The sequence below is a fragment of the Diceros bicornis genome, chromosome 7, assembly GCF_020826845.1.
Source record: "Diceros bicornis minor isolate mBicDic1 chromosome 7, mDicBic1.mat.cur, whole genome shotgun sequence".
NCBI classification, from domain to species: domain Eukaryota; kingdom Metazoa; phylum Chordata; class Mammalia; order Perissodactyla; family Rhinocerotidae; genus Diceros; species Diceros bicornis.
Genome location: NC_080746.1, coordinates 49,240,119 through 49,257,186, shown reverse-complemented (window position 1 = coordinate 49,257,186; position 17,068 = coordinate 49,240,119). Strand labels below are relative to the sequence as shown.

The window sequence follows — 17,068 nt, the reverse complement described above, 5'->3', positions numbered from 1 at the left end:
AGATAATGCTAAGTTTGAAAAGTGAGTTGTTTAAAGAAAAATATTAAGTAAATAATAGTACAGATGGCAAATTCATATAGCCAGAATCACAAGGGTAGTACACGAGCGACTCAGTTTAGGAAAAAGTGTTCTGGTTTATTAGGTGTAGAGTCTGAGGCCAAAGCTTCTTGTGAGACGAGGAAAGGCTAGAAGGGAATCCAAGTGGCCAGCTGGCCTCACTGAATCATAGAGATCATGTGTCCTCATTTTAATCATCATATTTTATTGAAAAACATTTATTAAACAAACATTTGTGTGCTCATTATATTTTTTCCAGTGTGAGATCCAATAATTTAAGTGTATAATTTATAAAGCAAAATTGTTTACTGACTTTTTTTTTTTTTTAAGATTTTATTTTATTTATTTATTTTCCCCCCAAAGACCCAGTAGATAGTTGTACGTCATAGCTGCACATCCTTCTAGTTGCTGCATGTGGGACGCGGCCTCAGCATGGCCGGAGAAGCGGTGTGTCGGTGCGCGCCCAGGATCCGAACCCGGGCTGCCAGCAGCAGAGCGCGCACTTAACCGCTAAGTCACGGGGCCGGCCCTTTACTGACATTTTTGAAACAATGAAAAGTTTCCTCCGCTGTCTCTAGCCTAATCACACTGCATTAAAAACAGATTAACATTAGAAATGATAATAATATGGTTTTTAAAAGCCTCAATCTGTTCAAATTGTATATAAAAAGGAAAAATTAAATACAAATTATTGAAATTTCAGGCAGCTCAAGTTAAAGCTATCATTTTTTTCTCACAGCAGGACATGTAATTAGAAAATGCTCTAAACTGAAAAAAAATAATAATAACTTTTAAAATTAAAAGTAAAAATTATACTTACCTTGAGCGAGTTGGCACCAAAGGGTAGGGACTCTCCATAGTATCGATGTTCAGCAAACACCAACATAGCTTTCAGTTCCTCAGCCACATCCCACATGAACCCCTTAGAAGAAAAGGATTTATTCACAGCATAAAATCAGGATGTGAAAAAAGTCATCAAACATTTTTATAATTCATATGAAATGGATGTTAAACCAGAACAAAAAGAGCTCTCTGAGAAGCTGCACAATTTATGTTTGTTCTACAGATAAACAATATAATGGCTGTTTCATTGTTGCACATCAATCTCACACTGTATTAGGGTGAAACAATTAAAAATAAGCCCAAGTTGCCCATCCACCAGTCATTCCAACTCTCCGTATTCTGACACTCTAGTCCTAGAATCAACATCATGTCTAAAATACTCTTCAAATTGCACTGTGTGCCAAATATTCTAGGAAAGAGCCAAGGATATCTAAGTTAGCTACCTACTCATAGGCATTTACAACATAAAAGAGAAAATAGTACAAATAAGCATACCGGACTCCCTTGGTTTTTTTTTTTTTTTTTGGTGAGGAAGATTAGCTCTGAGCTAACATCTGTTGTGAATTCTCCTCTTTTTTTTTTTTTTTTGCTGAGGAAGATTGGCCCTGGGCTAATATCCATGCCCATCCTCCTCTACTTTATATCTGGGAAGCTGCCACAGCATGGCTTGATAAGCGGTGCATATGTGGGCACCTGGGATCCAAACCTGCGAACCCCGGGCCACCAAAGCGGAGCATGTGAACTTAACCGCTACACCACTGGGCCAGCCCACCTTGGGTTTTATATTAATCTTATTTACTTGAAAATAAATAGTAGCTAACAATAGCTAAAACTAATTGAGTATTTACAGTGTGTGAGGTATTATTCTAAACACTTTATATGTATTAATTCACTTAGTTATCACAACAATCTAAGAGACAGGCACTTTGATTATCCCCATTTTATAGGCTAGGACACTGAAGCACAAGAGTGTAAATAACCTGTGATAGTCACACAGCTAGAAAGTGGCAGCACCAAGATTCAAACACAGGCTGTCTGGCTCCAGGGCACAATCATCGGGTGCTTTTAGATCCCCTTACTCCCACCCCTAAGGCTGCTCATCCATCAATCACTGCATTTTTTCACTTACCTCAGTTGTGTCCTCAGAATCCTTCTCAGCATAACATGCTAGGCAGCCAACACCAATCAATCAGATTTAGATTTAGCACAGATTAAAACTGTCATTCCTAGTGCACATTGTTGCTTTCTAATGAGCTGCTGCTCCCTAACAAGGACGACGAACCTCTGAAAGTTTTCGTTTGCTTTGATTAATAAATGAACAATTAAAAGAGTTGTATGCATGTGAGGATGGAGACTTTAACCTGATATCTGTGATGGTTTCAATAAACACCACTTTCTCTCTTAAAAACCTGCTCATTCTCTGCCATTCATCTACAGATCCTGTAATACGCAGCTTAAGCAAGCCCTCCTCTGCCTGCCCCACCCTGGCAGTGCTGATCACTCCCACCTCTCAATACCACTGTGCTAGGTATAGATCTCTATTACTGTGCTGCAATATTTGCTTACATGTGTGTCTTAGTCTATCAGACTATGAGCTTTTTAAGGGTAAGGACCATGCACCAGAATAGCCAGACTTCTGTGGAGTTGACCTCAGGCTTTGAGACGAACCAATTTAATTAAACTGATTCACACTGTAATGAGTAATTATTTGCCTGCATCTATTTCAGGGGTATTTTTATTTTTCAAAAGAGGTCCATATAATATAATAACATTGAATAACATTATTGTGCCAGCATTGTTCTAAGTTACTGATTCTTATTTAGGCCTCACAACAACTCTATGAACTAGATATTATTACTATACCCATTTAACAGATGAGAAAACTAAGGCACAGAATAAGAAACTTGCCCAAAGTCACACAGCACAGTGGCAAAACCAGAATTCAAACCTTATCAGTCTGGCTGAAGTCTTCACTCTTGACCACTGTGCTACACTGCCTCTCAGTAAATGAACATCCAGAATATGTGAATACACAACTGGAAATTTTTGTATGTAAAGGAAGGTGTCTAGGGCTGGGAAAAGGCTAAGATCTGTCCTTGTAGGATCTGCCTCTAGTAAGTTCTCTGGAACTGTTCCTACACTGAGTATCTTTTCCTTTCTACCACTTTGAAGGTCAGAGATTCCCCCGCAAGTCTTCAGTATGCTGCAGTGCCTATCAGGGCGGTGGGGTCTGGTGGAGGCAGGAATAGCTGCCTGCGTATAATAAAGAAGAGGAGCTGAGAAAATAACTTGACAGAAGCTGCCCTGTGGCCTTGGCATAAAAGGCAAGTGACACAAGAAAGAGAAAGGGAGACAAGGCAGCCTCAGTTGTTTCACAGAATAACAGAGCAAGAATCTGATAGAAAATAAACCCTGGTTTCATTTGTCATTGATCTAAGAGAAATAGACATTTGGGACCTCGTTTTTCAGGGAATTATTTTATGTTCAACTAACATATTTAGACTCTTAACAGTCCTGTGGAAATAGTCAGAAATGTGGAATGCAGTAACACAGGATAATTGGGTTTATATTTTTGCTTTCAATTCAGTTCAGTTTAACAACCATTTACTGAGACCTCCTGAATACCTGGCACCATGCCAGACACTGGCAGTAGAGAAAACATGATTTAGTCTCCACTTTAGGGTCATTCATAGACTAGCTTTTTGGTTGACCTTTCCTAGCCATAGCTCTGACACATTAAAAAGGAAAAATTTCTTCCTTTCAGGTGTCTTTCTAAATTAAGTTTTGTTAATGGATTTAAGTATTATAAAAGATGATAGAAAATATAGTCAAGCATGCAAGCTGACAGCTATACTATTTTTTACCCTCACAAACATAAGAAAAATGGTAGAACAGAAAAGCTAAATTAAAACACAGCTACAACTTGACCTTTGCCCATTCCTATTTGACAATCAAACTTGTGTTTTTTTTGTTTGCATTGGCTTTGTTTAGGTTTTAGTCATTTACTCATTTAACAAATACTTATTGAGCACCTACTACATGCCCAGCACAGTCCTGTACTCTGAGAATACAACACTGAACAAACCATACAAAAATTCCTGCCCTTGTGTTTACATTCTAGAGACCATAACCAAAAAAAAAAAAAAAAAAAACTGTATGCAATAACACTCCTCTGCTCATGTCCCTCATATCTTGTTCACTCTAGAAATAAGCTGGGATTTTATATCTTTTAAAATTCAATTGCCCAAAAATAGTATTTCATTCTTTTCACATGTAATTGTTTAAGACTGAACAGGTAGGTTTATTGGGTATCTACTTATATTTATTCTTTTCTGAACTGCCTATTCACGTAATTTTGCTGTTTTTCTACTATTATTGAGTTTATCTTTTTGTTACTTTTTAAAGAACCTCAGAATTAAGTATAGTAATACTTGGTCATATACACTGAAAAACATTTTTTGCAGTTTTTTCATAATAAAAGTCAAATTGAGCACACGAATTTCACAAATCTGCACATACCGTATTATTGCAAAACCAGATAATGTCCCCTTCATTACCAGTGTAGAAAAGTATTGATCCACCATCTTTCCTCCAGTGTTTATCAGCTATTAGGTATCGCTGTTTAAAAGTTTTATCAGTATTAAATCCAAAATGATTAACCTATGATAAAAGCAAAACAGACAAGACATATTACAAAGTAATTAAATGAGATCAACACAAAAGTAATTAAATTTATTCTTCCATTAAAATCAACTTTGCTACAAAAATAATCATAAAAATTTTAAACTTATTTGGTTTTGTTAGTAGTAGTAATATTGATACCTTTATTTTGAAATTATTTTCTTTATATTGTAAGATAAAGAAATGTTGGGGCCAGCCGGGCAGCATAATGGTTAAGTTCTCGCATTCTGCTTCTGTGGCCCAGGGGTCACAGGTTCGGATCCCAGATGCAGACCTACGAACCACTCATCAAGCCATGCTGTGGCAGCATTCCATGTACAAAATAGAGGAAGATGGGCACAGACGTTAGCTCAGGGCTAATCTTCCTCAGCAAAAAGAGGAGGATTGGCAAGGGATGTTAGCTCAGGGCCAATCTTCCTCACCAAGAAAAAAAGAAAGAAAGAAAGAAAGAAAGAAATGGTATTGGCAGTCAAGATTTTCAGTGTAAGAGCAAAGATACAATTATAAAATCAAGTAGCTACTTAAAAACATAATAATGTTAAAATTGAATTGGAAATAGTGATATTAACCCAATATTTTTTAAAATACACAGATTCCATACTACCTGAATTTTCATTATTCAAACCTTCAATATCAAAATTCAAGAACTAAACAGACCACTGAAAAGATCTATAAACACTGTTACCCCAGTAACAACTGACATTCCAAGTGCCAGGATTTTGAAGGAACTAGGGCTTGTTAGTGAAGTGGCCGATTGACATTTGGGACAAGGAAGCTACAATATAAACCTACGCACCTTTCTGTGCAAGGAAGCAAGGAAATGCTCAAAAATTAATGGAGTTCTATCTAACGGATATAGGAGTCAAATACAAGGGACTATCGTGGCTACAGTTTTGATAAATTGAACATAAAACAAAATGAACATAAAAGAATGACTGTAGTTGATTGAAACTTTCAATTCATGAAAATCTATTAGCCCTTAAGGATATCAAAAAAGAGAAAGAAAGAAAAATATTCATTTGCTACCATTTAAGTTGTCTATTAAACCAACTCCTTACTTTGAAATTGGGAATTAAAAAATAAAGAATTCAACATTTAACCTGCCTTTCTAACAGAATTGTATTTCAGGGTACCAAATAGTGCCAGCCAATGAAAAAGAGCTCTGTTTAATCAAATGTCAGCTAATGCAGAAGGGATGACAGAATTAGAAAAATGATAGTTTTGCGAGCTTTAATGAAGTTACTGATTCAGGCAAGAATTACTAAATGGTGTTAAAAGTAGTAGGAGAATGGAGGACAGGGAAATAAACATTCATATTAGTGCCAAAGTAATACCACAGAGAATACTCTTTTGTCATGAGGGGAAAATGCAACTTCCCCAAAACAATGGAAGGATCAGGTTGTCATCACCTTAATCTAATGATCACAGTTAGCAACACTAATAGTGGGGCAGGCAGGGATTACGTATCTCCTCATGTGGTACAACATGAAGCACATATCACCTACGATGTATTCTTGCCAAAAATGTTCAACTTGTGTCTTAGTCCAGCTTTTAGATCTAATTTCCAGTTTCCAGGAAATACACAGGGTAGAACAAGCTGAAGACACTCTGAAGAGGCACTCAGACAAATCCAAAGGTGGGACGTTTTACAAGACAATGACTTGTAATTGCAAGGCAATGTCATGAAAAAAGGACTGTTTTAGATTAAATAAATTTTAAGCAACATAATAACCAGATGTAATGTATGATTCCACATTGTATTCTGGTTTGAACAAATGAGATATAAGTGACAATTTAGGGACAATTAGGCTAATTTTAATATGGACTAGGTATTAGATGATATTAAGGACTTAATTTTGTTAGGAATGATCACGTTATTTTGGCTACATAAGAAAATGTTTTTATTTTTTACAGCTGTACATTGAAGGATTTAAAGATAGCATATCATGCTGTCTGTAGTTTACTCAAAAATACTTCAGCCTAAAAAAGTAAAATGAATTTAAAGGCAGAAAATTTAACCTATACTGAAAGAGACAAAACACATAGGACACCAAGACTTTCAAGGCAGATAATATAAAATGTGGCAAAAAACGATTAAAGTGACAACAATTTTAAGCTTAAATTGACCTTTAAATATATTTTTTGATTTTTTTTACCCTTCACTTAACAAACTCACCATCTAAAATATAATTATCAAGTCCTATAAGATGGTAAGATTCATGTACAACTATCTGAATTTACAGAATTACAGAGTTACTGGGGGCTGAATTTCCCAGTGCTTTGGAGGGACAGGAGTGAGAATGCAGTGTCTGGTGTGGATCAGGCATAGGTTGACCCAGTGCTGCTCCAGCCTCCCTGGGGCAGGAGGTGGTTCGGACCTAAACCAGACCCTGCAAGACTTCCCTAGGCCATTCTTAAACAGATGGGACTTCCCATGCCCAGCTCCATCCACACACACGCACACACACACTTCACACTCATACCACAGGTCCCAAAATGCAAGTTTCTCAAAACTGCAACTAACTGCATACTTCCTGATGTCTATGATCACCATCATACACAGCCCTAAAATATAAGCAAGCTGTTCTAATCTCAACACTGGCTACCTTTCAGGAAAATAAGCAGTTAGGACAGAGTAGGTATATAATAATGATGTCCACGTATTAAAAATCCTTCCCATTATATACGTTAATTCACTCAACCACTCATGCAACGAGCATCTATCGAATGGCCAAGTACTTGTTCTGGGCCAAGGAGAAGCTAAGCAACAGGATAAAGAGTTGGCTGAGCCACAACCCCTACATTTAACTTAAACTAATTCAACTACACCCACTCAACCTAAAAATAAAAGACGGCAAGAGAGACAGACAGCAAAGGGAAGACAGACAAGTGATTCCACCTGCTTCCATTCAATAAGTACAGGGGTTCTCCACGTGAGGTCCCTAGAGGAGCAGCATCTCCGGGAAATCTGTCAGAAATGCAAAATCTCTGGCTGAATCTCAACCTACTGCATCAGAAACTGGGGGGGTAGAACACAGTAATCTATGTTTTAACCAGCCCTCCATGTGATTCTGACGTATGGCTAAAGTTTTGAGAAACAATGAGTTAGTATAAGCCCCAAAATAAGACATGAATCTGCTATTCCTTCTCTTGATCTAGGTTTCAGAATACTTCTAATACTGGAAATACCTCACGTTGCTGAATGAGACTCTGGTATTTAAAGATGTGAATTACCAACCAACATGGCCCCCAAACACAAGCCACTGCATCATTTGAAGCTCAACAGGAAAAACCATGATCTGTTGTAACAGGGGAGGAAAGACTGACTGTGTTGGACTTGGAAAAAGGAAGTACATGGCTCCCTAACAAGATGCCTTCCCGTGGGATTCTCAAAGATAATTTTGCCATAGTGATTTTTACCTTGCCCACTGACTTTAGAACCTAGCCTTCTCGTAAAATGAGATATTGCTGTACTCTTTTTTTTTTTTTTTTGAGGAAGATCAGCCCTGAGCTAACATCCATGCCAATCTTCCTCTTTTTGCTGAGGAAGACCGGCCCTGAGCTAACATCTATTGCCAATCCTCCTCCTTTTTTCTTTTTCCCCTTTTCCTCCCCAAAGCCCCAGTAGATAGTTGTGTGTCATAGTTACACATCCTTCTAGTTGCTATATGTGGGACGCTGCCTCAGCATGGCCTGACAAGCGGTGCGTCGGTGCGTGCCCGGGTCCTGAACCCAGGCCACCAGTAGCGGAGCGCACGCACTTAACTGCCAAGCCACGGGGCCAGCCCTTGCTGTACCTTTTAAAAGCCGCCCTCAAAGAAACACATTCCAATAATTCAGTCTAAAGGTTTCAAATTGGAAAACATGGGTATGTGTTTGTACATATCATGTTAAACATAAATGGTAAAAAATTCTTGGCAGAGGAAAAGCTTCCATCTAGAATAACAAGGGCCACAAGAACTTCAGAACCAGAGAAAGTCAAACTTCCTTGTGTGGCCACTCTCAGGGAACTCCAGCTCCTAGCAATCATCCCTAACTGTTTAGATTAGGGGGAGGGGGAAGGAACCCTGGTGTGGTAGAAAGAGAGTTTGAGAGCTAACAGATCTGAACTTGAATCTCTATTGCAAGGGCTCAGGCAAGTCACTTAACCTCTTTGAGCTCTGGTGTCTTTCCATATAAAATAAGGATAACAACACATATTTCAAAGGATTGCTGTGAGAATTAGAGAAAATGTACCTGAAGTACCAGGTATGATTCCTGATATATAATAAGTGCTTAATAAATGTTCTCCTCTCCATCCAATTTGCACACCAATCCTAAGCTGGAGTACTCAGGTGGGGCAAATGAGGTAGAGAGACGATGAAGATCTTTACAGAATTACAAGACCCTTAGAATGTCAAAATCTGCTATTTTTTTGAGTGCTTCACCTAAATATTAAACAGCTGGAAATAGGCAGTGAAATCTCCTATGCAAAACATTAATTTACAGAATTTTCTTGGCTCCTTCCTATCACCAAGGGTATCAATTTCTGGCTACATAACCATAGACAGTTTCCAATACCTAATGGCCTGGCACACTAGGAGCACTGTGCCCTCTGCTGCTGAGAACCGAGGCCTGCATGCCACTTCCCCATCTCTGCACTCCTGAATAATGAAATTTTATAAATCACAACATGAAAGAGGACAAGGGCCTTAGAACCCATTTGACCTGTGTTGTTCAACTGAAGAAACTGGGCTCAAAGAGATAAAATGACTTGGCCAAGGTCAAAAGTCAGAGGCAGAGCTGCAGCTTTTAATTATTTTTGCAATTTGGTTTGTTGAAATAACTAAAATAAATAATAGTTCTGTAAAAGCAACACAAGCATGACCTCAAAAAGGAAACACACCTCTAGTCACACACAGTAGTTCTTTCTAGAATGTGGTCCAAGAAATTTCAAGAGATGCTTCCCTCGTTGACGTTGTAGAGGAGAAAGTGATCCATGAGAATGGGTAAGCAAGAAGGAACAAAAAGAACATCCTTTAAATAAAGATTATTAGGGCAAAAATAACCATTTGGACTTTAAAACTGCTCAAAAATGAGGTTTACATCCAGAAAAGCCTGCAAGAACGTTACATCTGTTAGATACAGTTTTGGAGGCAATTTAGGGGCAGGGTGGGGCATGGGGGGAGGGCAGATGGATAACATAGAGCACCTACTACGTAGGTACCTTGCTGGTGCTTTCCACAGATCACCTCAACCTCCCAATCACCGTCGGAGAGTGCTTTCATTACACCACTCTTACAATAAGGATGTTGAAACTCAAAGAGGTTAGATAACTTGTCAAGGTAACATAACTAACAAATAAAAGTAAAACAATTCTTTTTCATGTGCTTTTATTCCCTCCCCAATCCTACCTCTAACAAAACCCAGTCTGCTTTTGTCCCCTTAACACACTATTGCAGATAGGGCTGACAACGAAGTTCAAGCTTCGGAAGGGGACACTACAGTATATTTCTCCTGCAAAATGAAGGACATATCTCCCAGCTATTTACTAATAGTTATACTGAAGAGTACGTGGAATATTGGTCTTTTCACTGACCTGACTCAATAATTGTTACTATACTATTATTTTTAATTCATTTAATTAGGCCACTGACAAAAAACAAAATCACATTGACTCTTATTCAGTAGCCTTGGGTTTTAGAAAACTCAGTATACAGTTAGTTTTATTTATGTCTCCAGATATATGATAATAGCTAACTGAAATTTTACTAAAGATATGAAAAGTATACTCAGAGACATACAGGACAAAAACAATGGACTCACACCTCCAATAAATCAAAGCACCTTGAAGGAGGGTGCTGTAGTTTCCAATTCTAACCCAGAGATGCTACAATAAAATAAGACCCCCTTTCTTTCATTTGATGTATGTGTCCTATATTAATTTTGGAATTGTGGCATTATATTGTTATAGTTCCTAAATGGAGACTGACATCATTACTGGGCAAGCTTGATCTCCCCTGAGGCGTGGACACCTTCATGTTGGAAGGATAGGAGTTCTCAAAGAAGGAACCAAAACCAGGAAGGAAGGTGAGGTTTAGGCAAGCCCTAGGTCTATAGTCAGAGAAAGGTGGATGTCTATGAGTGGAGTCCTACTAAGTTAAGTTGTCCCTTACACAGGAGTAGCCCCAGAGCTAGGACAAGACGGGAGAGCAAGCCGTATCTTATGAATCAGATCATGCGTGACTCCTATTTATTTTCACTTCATAATGTCAGGGCCATTCAAAAATCCTGCTTAAATGTTCTACCTTTGCTCACCTGTACTATGAAGATACCAGGAAGGACTGGAGACTAAATATGACTTAAAGAATTAAAACAGAAACAGTATCCCTTGAGAATGGTGTTGTGGTGACAAGGGAAATGATCCCAAGTCCCTCTAAGAGGAAGGTGAGCATAAGAAACAGGATTGTCCTTCCCTTCCCACAGGGATGCTCTCTTCATTGCTAACCTTAGCAAGTCTAGTTTCCCTTTTAATAAGGAAGGTGAAAATCTCCTCAGATATAGCCTTCATATGAAATCATCGTTATGTCATAAGACATTTCTTCACACATCCTTCTGTCCATATTAACCAGGAGAGAGAATTATATTCTCTCCTTCTATACTTTTTTGGTAACCTGCCCCTAATGTTAAAAAGGAGATTCTTAGAAATAAATTATTTATTTAAAGAGAAAATGACAAAGGGCAAAGGGAAGAAAAGGAGTGATATGGGAGAGTCCACCACGGAAAAAGTCTGGCTATCCAGCCTCCCATACTTATAAATGGATAGTTAGAAAGGCAAGAACACAATAGCTACCACAGTGCCCCTGTACAAGACAGATACTTTATAATAATTATTAAATGAATGCAGTTCAAATCTTCTAGATCAGTGGTTCCCCACATTTCTATGTATGAGGTCCCCTTGTTAACGTTAAAATTTTCATAGACATGTTCTATTTTAGTAGCCAGTGCTTGAGAAAATATATAAGCGAAGCTATTATAAATTCAATACTGATATAAATTAATATCACAACAGCATCTAAATACATTTAAAAACATAGTATATGCTTGGTAGGAAAAGGGATTCAAATATCTCCAATAACTGTGCAGTGCTCAGTCTCCCTCCTTTCTCTGACCAATGACTGTGGGGTCCAGAGGGGGAATCACAGTCTAAATTACCAAAGTTCTATGAAATCAAAATACTTTCTGCTCTACTGCTAAAGCAAAGGTGGAGATATCCTGCCCTTGAGAACACCTAAAACGTCCCAGTAAATCAAGAAATAACATGTTTCGTCAAACAACAGTTAAGTGTTTCATCAGCTAAAGATTCTGGCATCATGTGTTAGCTGAACAACTCTGTGAAAACACCACATGATCGATAACTTCCAATGGCTTCAGGAAGCTTTGCACCACTAGCATTACCTGGCCACAGCTTAAGCTTTCAAATTAGAGATCAAGTACCACAGTGATTATGAAATACATAAATTTTAGGAAATGTTACACCGTCAGAGGGCGCTGTTGTATAAGAAGTAAAGGGGGAGAGATTGTTAAATTTTAAATATTAGATTCATAAAATTTTAGGACAAGAAGGGAACTTAGATCTCAAGTTCAAACTCTCAATTAAAAAAACAGATACAGAGAGGCCAATTATTTTAAATCTTTCTTTTTAAAATAAAGATATATTCACATAATTTAAATATGGCATTCATCACTCATTTTTAAAGTCAGCGTTCAAAATTCACACTGTTAGAAGTCAGAATAGTGTTTACTCTTGCAGTGGAAAAATGATGCAAAAAGAGAATTGAGGGGATTCTGGAGTTAGGATGGTGCATTTTTCTATACATATAATAAGATAATTAACAGATTTGGAAACATTTAAGATTTTCTTTAAGATATATGTATTATTTTATAACGTACATGTGATGTTCACATTTCTATTTCACTATAGTCATACGTAAATTATACTGCACTAAATAAATCTACATTAAATTTTTCTTTCATTTAAAAATATATATGGAGTACTCATTAAATGACAGGCATTGAGGAAGAAGAACTGAGTAAGACACAATTCCATCTCTCCAGTTTTGAATCTAACAAAAGTGATGAACATACTAACAATCACATGATGGTGGGGTTAAGTTCTAGACAAAATGCTATGGGAGCTCAGAAAAGGAAGTTACCATCCCGCCTGAGGGAATTGTGGAAGGCTGTGCCAAGGAGGTCATATCTGAGCTGAATCATGAAGAGTAACAAGAATTTTTCTAGGTACAGAAGAGCATTTCAAGCAAAGGGAGCATGATGAACTGTGCAAAACAAACATATTCAGAAACTGTTGTTTTTTTAATGGCAGGACGTAGATAGTTTGAGGGTAAGAGAGGGGAGACAGGATTAGATTCATCAGGCTGCTGCCAGATGTAGGTATAAAAATCTTCCTATAGAGAAACCTAACTGAAATCCGAGATTGCCTCTCTAAACCAACAGTGAATGCAATCAGTCCACTAGAAATAGAGCCTTAATGATGCCAAGACTTCTGTCTGTTTTGTCCACTGCTAAATCCCCAGTGACTAGAATAATGTCTGGCACGTGGGAGAAGATCAATGAATATACAGAGATGCATGCATACATCCTAGCTCTGCAATTGGTATAACAGACCCAACATAGCTTCAGACAATAGCATGACTCAACACAATGAGAATGGAAATCAAAGCTCCCAAGATCAAGTTTGTGCAGTTCATTTATTGCATGGGTCTGTTACTGGCTTTGGAAGACTTATAAAAGGCTGAAGTTGGATGTGCCTTTTGCCCAGTAACAAATCACATGCCTAAGATAGAACCCAAGCACAAAATCTAAAACCAACTCATAACAGTTGAACCTTCCCGGCTGCTGAGGAAACAGGAACTGCATGCCCTCTGCTGGGGGGAGAAACAGGAAGATAAATAAATAACTATAAATTAATACAGACAAAAGACCGGCATCTTGGTGGAGGGGCAGGGGAAGGAATAACCAGCATTTTACTGAAGTATATAATCTAAAATATACCTGACCTTGTGACAAAGTTATAGTCACAGTTTTTAGGGCTGGAAAGGAATTAAAGCTGTAGCTCTCAGCCAGTGCACAGTTATTTAACCTGAATAACAGCTTCCTGTAAAACATGTATCATAATGTCTCAATCAACAGCATACTAGTGTTTGGTAAAGCCAAAGGTACTGCAAAATGTTGATTTGATCAATATGTAAAACACATTTCTCCAACAACAGAGTTTTATGAAGAAGGAAGAAACATGGGAGAGGTATAATGTCCAAGGGCAAAAAGTGATTAGAGAGAATAGTTGAGATGCTGGGTGAGAGGGGGATTTCATGATGCAGGGAGATTCTGAGGAGGCAGGAGGGAATGGAGTCAACAGCACAGACAGAAGGATTTGACTTGGACAAGAGGAGGAACGCCTCCTGTATTGGGAAACAGGTGCAGAAAGAGTTACATTTCTAGGTGGAAAGGGAGAAAACTGAAGGGGTTCTAGCTAAAATGCCTCTCACACAACACCTTAGTTTTTTATTATTTTTTATTATTTTTTTACTATTATTATTTTTTTGCATGTGAGGAAGATCAGCCCTGAGCTAACATCCATGCTAATCCTCCTCTTTTTGCTGAGGAAGACCGGCTCTGAGCTAACATCTATTGCCAACCCTCCTCCTTTTTTTTTCCCCAAAGCCCCAGTAGATAGTTGTATGTCATAGTTGCACATCCTTCTAGTTGCTGTATGTGGGACACGGCCTCAGCATGGTCAGAGAAGCGATGTGTTGGTGTGTGCCCGGGATCCGAACCCGGGCCGCCAGCAGCGGAGCACACGCACTTAACCGCTAAGCCACGGAGCTGGCCCAACACCTTAGTTTTTTAATCAGTGAAGTAGAAGCCAAGGCTATCTATCTATTAAAAGAGAGTAAAAGATGTAGCAGTGATTTGAAGACAGAGGTAAAAGTGTAGCATGGAAGAAGGTACTGATGCTTAAGCTTCCAGAGGGTCTCTGAGTTGGAGGCTGAATTTGCAGACACGACAACTTACCTAGTTGTAGGTTTGCTTCAGCAGAAATCCACAACCCAGGGGAAGGAGCAGAGAAGTTTACAGGCTGGATAAAACTAGGATGAGAATTTCATAAAGAGGCTGTGACAGAAGGACAAGGGGCAGGAGAGTTGAGGTCATCCCTGATCTCCACACAATCATGAATTCCCAGACCCATGAGGTCCTCTCCACCACAGACAAATGCTGCCAAAATCTGCTTGCTGACTTGCAAGAGAATCTGAACTATGTTGTTATATATTTATTCTGTTTTAAAGAGTGAAAAATGTTGCCAAATAGTCAAATACACAATATGTAAGCATTTCAATGGTAATCTTCTGAAAGTTATGTAATACTGTGTACTATCAAACAAAGCTTTACAGGTTTATATTCTCCTGTTTTGTTAAATATAATATGATGTATTACTAATGTTTTTCTTCCTTTATACTCTACTGTTCTGAGTGCTTCTAAACATGCAAAATATTCTCCTGATAGCACTACTATAATCACATACCATGCCAGATCTTCCAAGAGATGAAGGCTGGTATCTGATATAATATAAAAAGACAAAGATACCACCCCACCCCCCAAAAAAGCAAAAACTGTGCTTCTCACATACAGGAATACAGACCTGTGATACACGTAATTTATAATCCGATCTTCTATACTACCCCTCCTCTGAAGGGACAGCCCTCCTGCAGAGGGCTGTGATGACTTCCCAAATCTTCTCTTCTCTACCTGAGCAACCCCAGTTCTCACCTAGTTCATCCTAGTCCAATTAATTACATTCCCTCTCATGGATTGCGTGCCCAGAATTGAATACAATGCATGAAATGTACTCGGATGAAGTGCTTTGCTCACCATCAGGCCAGAAATAAATAGCTTGTGAGAATGTTTATAGATATAGCTCCACTAATGCAGCCTACTTTAAACTGAGAGTCAAAGAGGGTATATTGGGTTAAAGAGGGGCCCCCCAAAATTCATGTCCTTCCTGGACCTCAGAATGTGACTTTATTTGGACATAGGGTCATTGCAGATGTAATTAGTTAAGATGAATTCATGCTGGAGTAGGGTAGGCCCTTAATCCAATACAACTGGTATCTTTATAAGAGAAGAGACAGAGAGAATGCCACGTGAAGACACAGATACACAAAAGAAAGATGGCCATGTGATGACGGAAGGAGACATTGGAATTACGCAGCTTCAAGCCAAAGAGTGCCAGCAACCACCAGAAGCTAGGAGTGGGGCATGGAACAGAATCTCCCTCCGAGCCCCCAAGAAGGAATCAATCTTGCCGACACCTTGACTTTGAACGTCCGACCTCCAGAACGATGAGAAAATAAATTTCTGTTGTTTTAAGTCTCCCAGTTTGTGGTACTTTGTTACAATAGCCCTAATAAACTAACACAGAATGCCTCTCCATGGAGGGGGCATTGAAAGTAAAACCTGAAGGAGCCAGCCAGAAGAAGAACTCTAGAAAAAAGGAACAGAAAATACAAAGGCCAGATGCCAGAAAGGGCTTGGCAGGTTGTAGAAACAGAAAAGAGACCAAAGTGTCTAGAACACGGTGAACAGGAGGGCAGTGGCATGGGACAAGGCTGAGGGCCGGGTAGGCCACGGTAGGGAGTTTAAATTCAACATTAAGAGCAATGCGAAGCCTTAAAAGAGTTTTAGGACTTGTTGTGATCTGTTTTAAAGAGATCATTAGGGTGTTCTGTGGAGGCTGGCCTGGGGAAGGAGATGATAAAGACACAGAGAAAGAATAAACAGAGGCTATTAAAAGGTCCCCAGGTGAGAGATCACAGCAAATCTAATAAATAAGCCAGGTTTCAAAGCCAAGTCTCTATTCAGTTGCTACATATATTACACAGATAACAACGTTCACTTTCTAAAATCATAATACACCCAGGAAAGATCACAATGAAGAAGGACCCAATGTATGACATTAGCAGTATTCAAATAACAGCAATCAACAAAAAGAAGTCTTTTGAACAGCTGTTAACAACCACTACTGCCCTTTAATAACTGATTCTGCACTGACCCTGACCTGGTTACTTCTGTTAAATTAATAAACTATTTTTTTAAAGTAGTACATAAAAACAAGACACTACAACATAATGCCAAAGCACATCTCCTCTTCCCCCACAGAGGATCTTCTGCCAATTACACTGTGAGCACCACTGAAACAGAAAACCTACAATGTTCTCTTTTCAGAAATTGCTCTAAAATGAATTATTTTTACTACATTGACTAATACATGATTTTCAAGGCTTTTAGCATTCTGAAAAATTACACTTTACAAAATCCTCACATGAAGAGCATCCACAAAAGGAAGCAACTGAAAAAGTAGCTGCCTAAGCTTTTTCCTCCTGGGGAACTCCAACATCAAATTTTGAGTCCTGGTTTCACAATAAAATGG

The 17,068-nt window shown here is 38.5% G+C and overlaps 1 protein-coding gene across 1 annotated transcript in view; it reads right to left on the bottom strand.

Moving 5' to 3' along the window:
- PRCP (prolylcarboxypeptidase) overlaps nucleotides 1-17,068 on the bottom strand; it is a 60,092-nt gene that overhangs the window by 23,534 nt on the left and 19,490 nt on the right. The window contains exons 3-4 of the mRNA XM_058545513.1: nucleotides 4,420-4,560; nucleotides 878-979 (exon numbers count right to left, since the gene is read on the bottom strand). Of these exons, the coding sequence (XP_058401496.1) occupies nucleotides 878-979; nucleotides 4,420-4,560 (243 nt within the window). The remainder of the gene's footprint in view (nucleotides 1-877; nucleotides 980-4,419; nucleotides 4,561-17,068) is intronic.